This window comes from Camelus bactrianus, chromosome 6 (assembly GCF_048773025.1).
Source record: "Camelus bactrianus isolate YW-2024 breed Bactrian camel chromosome 6, ASM4877302v1, whole genome shotgun sequence".
Classification (NCBI taxonomy): Eukaryota; Metazoa; Chordata; class Mammalia; order Artiodactyla; family Camelidae; genus Camelus; species Camelus bactrianus.
Genome location: NC_133544.1, coordinates 35,010,271 through 35,019,822, shown reverse-complemented (window position 1 = coordinate 35,019,822; position 9,552 = coordinate 35,010,271). Strand labels below are relative to the sequence as shown.

At 44.9% G+C, this 9,552-nt stretch overlaps 1 protein-coding gene across 1 annotated transcript; it reads right to left on the bottom strand.

Moving 5' to 3' along the window:
* Positions 1-5,710: 5,710 nt before the first annotated feature.
* TMEM30B (transmembrane protein 30B) lies at positions 5,711-9,349 on the bottom strand. The gene has a single exon (XM_010962234.3). The coding sequence runs from the start codon at positions 8,876-8,878 to the stop codon at positions 7,817-7,819; it is 1,062 nt and encodes a 353-aa protein (XP_010960536.1). The 5' UTR covers positions 8,879-9,349; the 3' UTR covers positions 5,711-7,816.
* Positions 9,350-9,552: the final 203 nt, after the last annotated feature.

Sequence of the window (9,552 nt, the reverse complement as noted above, 5' to 3'; positions counted from 1 at the left end):
GGCTACTTGAGTTCACCTGTGGCAACAAAGTCGAGGAAATGTGGTTAAAATGCGACTCATTCCCTTCCCAAGATTTATGCCCTTAGGTTGCATTTCCTCTTGTTCTCTGCTCTGATGAAGGACAATGAGGAAGAGACCAGAGGCTTTGGTCCTGTAGGGACATCTTCTAATCCAAAAACTGCCTCCCCATCCCACCTATACCCAGAGCTTGGCATCCTTTATGCCGTATTTGGACAAACGACATCCCTGCCTCCTTCTTCCATCCATTCCTCCTCTCTCAGAGGTAACCACTCTCCTAAACTGTAATTGCTTCTGGGCTTTTCTTCACAGGATGCTTCCCTCTCTATTCTGTTCCATTGTTCTAGTTGTCTATCCCTGCACTAAAATCACCCTGTTGTCTAAATTACTGAAGCTTTATCGTAGTCTTCATTTCCGGTGGGTCAAGCAGACCTTCCCTTCCAACTCCTCACTCCTCCAACCCCTGTTCTTCCCCCGCCCCCCGGGGTGTCTTGTCTTAATATTCATAGAGGATGAAAAGTCCGGTGCCTTAGCGTGGATCCTCAGTCTGATGAGCTAGTTTGAAGCCTGGCTCTTCATTACTCTCTGTGCTGCCTTAGGTGGGTTACTTAACCTCTCTGAGCTTCAGCTTCTTCATCTGTGACACGCAGATTATGGTACACCTATTCCACAGGATGGCTGTGAGGATTACAATGTGGTAATATAGGTAGGGCACTTAGAACGTTGCCTGGAAAGCGTCGCTGTTGACTTTGACTAGCAGGGAGCTTCTGCAGTCACACTGACCTCCTGGCTGTCTCTTGCCCACCATGTCGCCTTGGACTAGTTTATGTATTTTCCCAAACCTCTGTTTCTGTGCATGCCCAGTGAGGATAATATCAGGGTTGTTATGAAAATTAAGGGAGAAAACCAAGGGAAATTGCTTAGCAAGTTTCTGGTGAGTGCGTAACAGTTTTGTTTAAGAATTTTAACTGTATTTAATTTTAAAAGTGAATTGCCCCTTAATGCTAACAACTGTCTCTTCCTTGACTTCTTGGTATCTACAAAAACACTTGCCTGGGAATCCAAAACATTTGCCAGGGAGAAGAATGCTGGTAGTTAAGAGAAGTTTGCAAAACCACCTCTTGCGTTCTTGCAGCTTTGCTTTGCTTTCATCTTTTGGAGGTCCAGGATTCCAGGGAGGAGCAACTGCTCCTGATTCAAGGTCAAACTCTCCTTCCTAAGCCTTCCCTGGTCCCCACAGCTTGCTTTGCCGGCTTAGGGCTGACCAGGCAAAGCCATTTCTTAACGTGTTTTCCAGAATCAGAGGAAAGCTTAACATAACAAAATTTTATAGCTCCTGCCCCGTAACATATATTACTTTAGAAAAATAAAAATACCTTTCCCTTATCATGCATTATTCTTTTACATGTACCATTTTCCTGACGTATTGAAGCAATATTCCACGGTTTGCTATGACTTGGAGGTTTATGGCCCTTTTGTGGCAGATCAGACTAAACATAATTCATTCATAGCTACTTAGTGCTCAGGGAAATAAACCCCTGAACTTAAATAACTATGGTGTGACCTCTGTAAAATATTATTTATGGTTTTAAAACTCCTATTATGTAGATATCAAGATGTGCCAAATGTTATAAACCAAACACCAGCCGGCAAATGGGACAACTAGTATTCCATTTATTTTTGCTTTTCTTTCTGCATATTTCTTTATGCAGGCTATTTTCATTTAAATGGATCCTGGGGTAATTATCTGGCAGAGGAAAGCAATGTTCATTTACATTTTGCTATAGAATACTAGAGCAAGTAAAAAATTCTCTATAGAGAAACTCCACAAAATGTAAACATTCCATTAACTTGCTGCAGTTTAATAAGAAGGACACTGATTACCTTTGAGTATAAAGTAACTGTCCCCACTATCAATGAACTAATGTAACCCATCTGCAGTTCATTTCTGCAGATTAGTTTATGGGGGAAAACCCAATTGCACATGTAGGTTATCCAAATGAGAACCCTAAGCTTAGCCTTTTCATGCTCTTAAAAATACATGTGCGTTCTTGGTACTCCTGATTCGATGATTTTCAAAAGTTTAGGGTGTCATCTCCATATCTCCTTTGTTTCCTCAATTATTTCCTAGACGTTCAACTGTATTGTAAGAAGTAATACGTTCAGTGGCAGGAAAATCCTGGAATCACTGGTTTCCTAATAATTCAATACATGTTTGAGGACACACCATATGCCAGTTGCACAGCCTGGCACTGGCGACAATAAACATAAATGAGGAAAAAGGATCCTCAGCCCTCAAAGAACTAAGTCTGAAAATGGAGGCAGATAAGCAAGGAAGCAGTTTGTAGGCAAGCATCAGGTGCTGTGAGAGAGGAAAAAGCACACAGGGAAAGTAGGCTGAGGATGGGGGTGGAGGAGGCAAGGAGGGGTTGCGGAGGACTTCACAGAGGAGAGAGGACACAAACTCTGAGCCCACGTGGTCCTCAGGATGAATAGGGAGAGTCAGGTGGTCAGGTGGATGTGCGAGACCAGTGCAGGCAAAGACATAAGGGGATGCTGGGCTCAGGCCCCTTTAAATCACTCAACATGGCTAGAATTTGGTGGAGACTTGGAGGCAAAGGGGATGGACATCTAGAGGGAGACCCTGAAGTCCCTGCTGAGGAATTTAGACCTCCTCCTGGAGGCTGTGCATAGCCATGAGAGATTGGAAGTTGAGGGTGATATGGTAAGATCTGTGTCTTGGCTAGCTCTCTGTGGCTGGGAATAAACTGCAGTCCAATTAGCAGGCTCCTCCAACTTCCAGATGAGAAATAACAAAGTCCCGGGCCAGGGCTGTGACAGAGAGAGACCTGATTGAAAGTGCATTTGGGATATGGAAGCAACAGGATCTGACAACCAGTTGAACGTGGGAAAAACAGAGGAGGCGCCAAGGAGGCAGTTCGGGTTTTGGGCTTGGATGATGGGGCGGGATCGATGAGTCATTTTCAGCATCTGGGACTAGCCTTGGAAGAATGGGTTTGGATTAAATGTCAGTGAGTTTCACACTGACCACGTGGAGCTTGTGCTATTTGTAGGACATTTAGGTGTGTCCCAGAGGCAGCTGGACATGTTTGGAGAGAAGGTAGGGTGGAGATAGAGATTATGCCATTTACATTTATGATGTTCAACAATGTTTTTAAAGATTCATCAAAGTGAATATTGAGCTAATTTGCCCCCTAATGGTATGAAAGATACCATCATTCAATGATTTGCAAATTATGTTGATGTAACAAGATAAAGTCTTAACCCTGAAAGCCCTGTAGGAAAAAACAAACGGAAGGAGTAAAATGTGTTCTACCCTCTATCCTTTACTATGACTAGGAAATGATGCAGCTCTCATTTTGGATTCTTCAAAAAAAAAGTGGGATGTCTTTTACTAATTAATATCATAACAAGAAATAATCAAGTCTTCCTTCGAGAATATTTAAGTGGCCCATTGAAATGACTATCAGTGCCTCACCCAGAGGTTATGCTTTTTTTGTAGAACACTGTTTACTTTTGTAGAGTTCTGAGCAAAACTGAGCAAAATAGAAGGGAATATACTTCTCGCTCGTGGGTCCTGATGACTTTCTAAACGCTCATGCGTTTTGATGGCTGAGATTAATGAGACCACATAGTGTTAAGCACCTTGGACTTCCAGAACAAAGGCCTTTTAGAAGCACAAAGCATCATTATTAATGACACATCATTTGCAGTTTTCATCAGTAATGTAAGGTTTCAGCCACTTTAATGGGACCTTAGTTAAGAGCTCAATATGGAAAGCAAGGCTATTAGGGAAGGTTCTTGACAGTAATACCTTTTGCTTCTAAGGAAAAAGATAAATCACACACTCAAATTGATCAAAAAGACAGGCTGAGAGGTTCAGAGGTGAGCCACCATCCGCTTACTGAATTTCTCAAAGGTCTTGTCATCAGTGGGTCCGCTGGCGGGCTCTGCCCTCTGCAGTGGGCTGCCTTCGCAGCCAAGATCCCCATTCTAGACACCCTGCTGGCCCAGAAAAATGCCTTGTGCTCCAAACCTCACCTTTCCCTTGGATTACCCCTCTCCTCTCCCTCTGCACCCCCAGTCCGTGTTGGGTTTCACCGCCTCAGGACTTTGCTCTGTCCAATGGCTCAGCCAAGTGCATGAAATAAAGGAATGCCACCTTGCTGTGGGAACTAATTTAGCCCTAAAGGTGAGAATCATAACGCCACATGGCAAACCAGTGGGGAAGTATTTTTTCCTGAATACTCATTGCCTGTCTTATCAGGGAAATTATGGGGGATGGTGTATAGAGTCAATGCTATTTGCAATTTTTGCAAATTCTTTACACAAAGTGCTACTCTCATGTAATATCTCTCCAGGACCTTAATGGGTTTCAGTTAGATTCATTAAGACCTTTTTTAATGACACTTCATAAATGAGTTTGCTTTTGTGGGAGGGAAATTATGATAACTTCTCCTGGGGAAAAAAAATGAAGTTAAACATTTTTTTTAAAATGTTGTCATCTAAAATCAGTCAGCCGTTTTAGCTGCAGGGAAAAAAAATCAGAATGCAAAGAAATGCCCGATAAAAATAAAGGAAGAGGGAATTTACTGTTATTACAGTTAACTGATGACTTATATCCAGGGGCATATAAGGAACTGATTACACTGCAGCTCTACCAATAACTCTCTTTGGGAATTTACTCCAGATTGTTGAGATCCCCAGTGACAAGAAGAGAACAGAGATTATGAGGTAGAAAGGGTTGTGGTTATATAGTGTGAACTGTTACTTGTTACTAAAGGAAATCACAGACTGTTATTCTGTCTCTGATTTTTAACTACGGTTGTTTAGTTGATTTGATTCTGGAGATTCTTGGAAAGTCTTTCTTGTTATATTATTCTGTTTGGGGAGTTCCCGCCAACCACATTAATGTCTCTTTTGTTTGTGATTTATTTCACAAGCACATTTCTAGTCCTATTGTTGAGGTTCACTCTTTTCTGTCTCATTCCAGATGACAGAGCTCTAGCTAGGAGGTATTTTTTTGGACAACATGAAAATTCAAGCCCAGCTAGAATCCTACAATGCCAAACAAAATGCTACAGCACAGGAAAATATTTCACTTTTTGTTTTTAATGTTCCTGAGGTTTTTGTAGTCCAAAATACCCAGCAAATAATTGCCATTTAGAATCTGAGTAAGGGGGAGGGTATAGCTCAAGTGGTAGAGCACTTGTCTAGCAGGCACAAGGTCCTGGGTTCAATCCCCAGTACCTCCTCCAAAAATAAGTAAACTTAATTACCTCCCTCCCCCAGCCAAAAAAAAAAAAAAAGAAAAAAAGAAAGAAAAGAATCTGAGTAAAATGCAGAAATAGAGAAGATTGCTGCAATCACATTCTGTAGTAACTGTTAATACTGAAAATTATTAGAAATTGACCATTTTACCAGATTCAAACAATAGTTGAAGATTGTCTCATTTGTACTACACATTGATCTTGATATAAGTTCAAATTCTATTGATTCTGTTGATATAAGTTCAAGTTCACTTTAAGTTTTATTCTGAAAGATGATTTTCTTGCTGCATTATAAACCTAATAACAAATGAGCAAAGTGGTTGGTATTGGTATGTTTTTTAATGTTTGTGCCTTTAAGATCATAGTTCGAAAGAATTAAGCAAACACGATAACAAAGGAAATGCAAACATAACCTTTATTCTCTTTCAAAAACCCAGAGAACAGAGCCTGGAACCGTACTCATTGATTTAATCAGAAAACCTTAAGTTTTGTAGTCTCATTTAAAATTTTACAGCAATAGAATTAATATTGTAAAAATGATAGCAAAAGACATGGTTGCTCTCAACTACGTAGTAAAAAAATGTGGTAAATTTTCTTATCCATCATAAAGAAGGGCTAGGCTAGTGAGCTGCTCAATCAAACATTCATAATAAATAAAAATTACTCTATATACATATGATCATATATTCATAGGCTAAAACCACAGTACGAAATCTAACAATAAAATTGTGTCACATTCAAGAGTTGGGAAGCCAATAGATAGGAATTATAAAACATTTTTTGTTTTGTGGGGCAGAATCCCTTAAATCACAACTGCTTCAAAAGATCTGAGACAGACTTTGGTGAATATGCCTGCTGTCTATTGATGATTAATTTTCAAAGAACTAGAATAGAGTAAAATAAAATGAAAGTAAATTATTCAATACAGATCAATATTTTTGACAACTTAAAAAAAAAAAAGGAATTCAAGGTCTTGCACTGCTTCACAGGCATGAGCAAAAATTGTAGCATTTGGGAAGTAGCCATAATAGAGAACAGGCACCAAGAATTCTGATAGAAAACCAAATAACTGTTTGCTTTCAGTAAATAAACTGGTTAAGATGATCTCACTTTTTTGAGTTACTTTCTCATAAAAGTCCATTTTCTTAGAATAACTTTATAGATATGAGAATGATTCTAGAGTAGTCAGAGTTGAGCATCATCTCAAAGGTTCAAATAATTCTTAAGATTCTAGTTTATGTAAGGCTCTATTCCTTCGCATGCATTCAAACATATTACTACAGACAAACATGCTTCATTTGAGAACATAGATTAAATTTTTTTCTTAGACCCAAGGGGAAAGGTACAAATGTAGCCCTTTCTAAGCATAAAAAAATCATTTAGATGACAGAGGACTGAGTCAGGAGATGTAGATATGACTTTAGGGAAATCACTTTCGCTTTAAGATCCCTTCCAGCTATCTTATTCTAAGGTTAGAACATCCCCTCTGAGCTATACAAACTGACCTGGTATTTTCAAACTTCTACACGGTACTTGATTAAAAAAAAAAAAAATATATATATATATATATATGTAATATATATGTAATATATATGTAATATATGTAAATTCCTCACACTCAAATATCAAATGAATTGATACAAACCCCACTATACAAATCTGTATGCCAGGGAGCTGTCTTTACTCATTCGTGGAGAAGTGCCAGACCAAACCTACAGCATTCAGCTTGTCATTGCCACTGGTAACAAATAACTACCTGAAAAACTGGACGCAGTGATTGCTTCAGGCCCAGCCTCAGACACACGAGGAAACTGGGAAGCAGGCAGTGTTCTACTTGCTCCCTGGTTCAGGGCACTGATTCCCAAACTTGAGGCAATACAGTGGAAATCTGCAGATGGGTCTCTTAAAACTGCAGCTTGGAGGATCTCACTGCAGCCTTGCTGTGTTAGAATCTCTGGGGATGAGGCCTCCTCATCTACCTAACATTTTTAACCAGTATGTTCTCCCCAACCCCTCCATGCCTCTGCAGGTTACTTGGGGGCTTCACTCTCTACCTCAAACCGCCCCCACCCCCAACGCCTGCTAAAAGAAAAGAAAACCACTGTGCTGTGGTGGTTAAATCTCTAGAGTCAGGAGCTAAGGAGTAGCTGCTAGATCTCTAACGAGATGTTTAACTTCTCTGGTCTGTCTCTTTATCAGATGGGAATTGAATAAGAGGAGTCTCTAACCGTCCCTTCTGCTCTCAAAGAACCTAGCGTGTCAACTCGGTAAATCCTGAAGGACGTGGGGACAATTTGCAGGGACTTCTCACTCTAGCAGTTCGAACACCCCGGAAGAGTCCAGAAGCTCCCAGTTGGGTTTAACTCCCCTCTCTCTGGTCCCCTAATCCACAACAGGAGGCGAAGTGAGGCAAGGTTGGAACTGGGTGAGAGTCGAGAGGGAGAAGCCAAAAGAAGCTTGCAAGACAATTTTGGCAAGAAGCAGAAAGGATACTCTGAAAGCAAGAATTACTCCTCGTCCTCGTCCTCGTCGTTCTGGTCCTGGTAGCGAATGTAGACGACCAGCATGACAAAGCCCATGAGGATGCAGAGGGAGCCGACCACCAGGTAGGCGATGCCCAGGAACGGGTTCTTGCCGCCCATCCACGAGATGCTGCTGAAGATGATGAGCTTGTGGCCGCCGAAGGCGCGCACCGGGTAGTTGTAGGTGATGTTGACGCGGTAGGCGCCCCGCGGCAGCCCGGTCGAGTAGTTGCCCTGGCGGATGCGCGCGTACAGCTTGCGGAACGTGGGCAGCGCCGCCGTGCGCATCCACACCACGAAGTCCTGGTTGATGAAGCCGGTGTTGTTGGGATCGGTGCTGAGATCGTAGACCGGCCGGTGCCAGTTGGGCGGGGGCGCTGTGCCCTGGAAGGCCAGCGCCAGGCTGCCATTCACCAGCGGCGGATTGCGGAACTTGACGTGGTAGTCGGTCCACCAGGCGATGCCGGTGCGGTCGAGCGGCACCTCGACGTAGGGCCCACCGGCCCGGCGCTGGTGCCACAGGGAGAAGGAGTCGTTGAAGAGGCTGTTGGCGATGGCGCCGCAGGGCGCGATGGGCAGGCCGGCCGCGCTGAGCTGGTAGGGGGCGCACTCGTTGGCCGGGTGGCGCAGCGCGCTCGGCAGCCCGCTCAGCTGCTCGTCGTCGCGGGACACGCCGTAGCGCCGGTAGTTCTGGTAGAAGTTGGTCAGCTCGTAGTACAGATACACGGGGCCCTGGAAGAGCTCGGGCAGCGAAAAGTACCAGGCGCAAGAGCAGCGGGGCGGCGGCGAGCGGCCCTGGCCGGCCGCGGCGCACACCGAGCAGTTGCTGGTGCCCAGGTCGCCGGTGTAGTCGTACTCGAGCTCCTTGATGCCGTTGGAGGAGTAGTAGAGGCCCAGCCCCAGGCCGATGAAGGCCAGGCCGGCGCAGAAGAAGAGCGGCAGCGCGATGCTGGCAGACAGCAGCGGCTGCCAGGCGGGGAGGCGCTGCTGCGTGAACGCGGTGTTGTCGGGCTGGTGGGCGCCCCGGGCCGTGGCGCTCCAGGTCATGGCGGCCCCGGGGACCCACGGAGGGTCGCCGTCACCTCCGCGCCGGGTGAGCCCGGGGCTACTCCCGGGGCAGGTTTCCGCCGGCTCAGGTGAGTTCGTGCCCCGGCCCCGCCTCCGGCCCCCGCACAGGTGCGTCTCAGTTCCAGGTTCTTCGTGCTGTGACCGGACCCCTCAGTTCCGCCTCGGCCAAGGTGATGCGGCCGGCTCCGCCCCTGCTGGTAATCCGGAGCCGCGCCCCGCCTCTTCGGAGGTGAGCTGGGCGGGCTCACCTGGCCGGCTTGGGGCTCACTTTTCCTCTCGATCCAGGTGGGTCCGGACGCCAGCTCCTCCTCCCCGAGGTGAATGGCGGCCCAGGCTGCCTCTGAGTGGCTCATACCTTGCTCAGGTAACTCCTTCCCTTCCGCCTTCCAAGTGACTATAGTGCCTGGGCCAGTCTTGACCGACATGGTAGGAGCTGCAACCTTCAGCACAAAGTTCCACTGAGCGTGCATCCTGGAGACTTGAAGATTTCAGATAATTAATCCTCTTTTATCTGAACGGAAATAAAAGCGTCTCTAGACCCTCTTGTCTTTGTAGATTCACTTATGAACCCCCTTTCAGTCAACTCAGCCACAAATTGTAAGGCCCGAGGGGATTGCATTATGGTAAATCTGTTCCGGATTCAATGTCTGCAT

Bases quoted from the DNA above. Each gene is read 5' to 3' on its own strand.
- TMEM30B (XM_010962234.3), bottom strand. From the start codon at position 8,878: ATGACCTGGAGCGCCACGGCCCGGGGCGCCCACCAGCCCGACAACACC.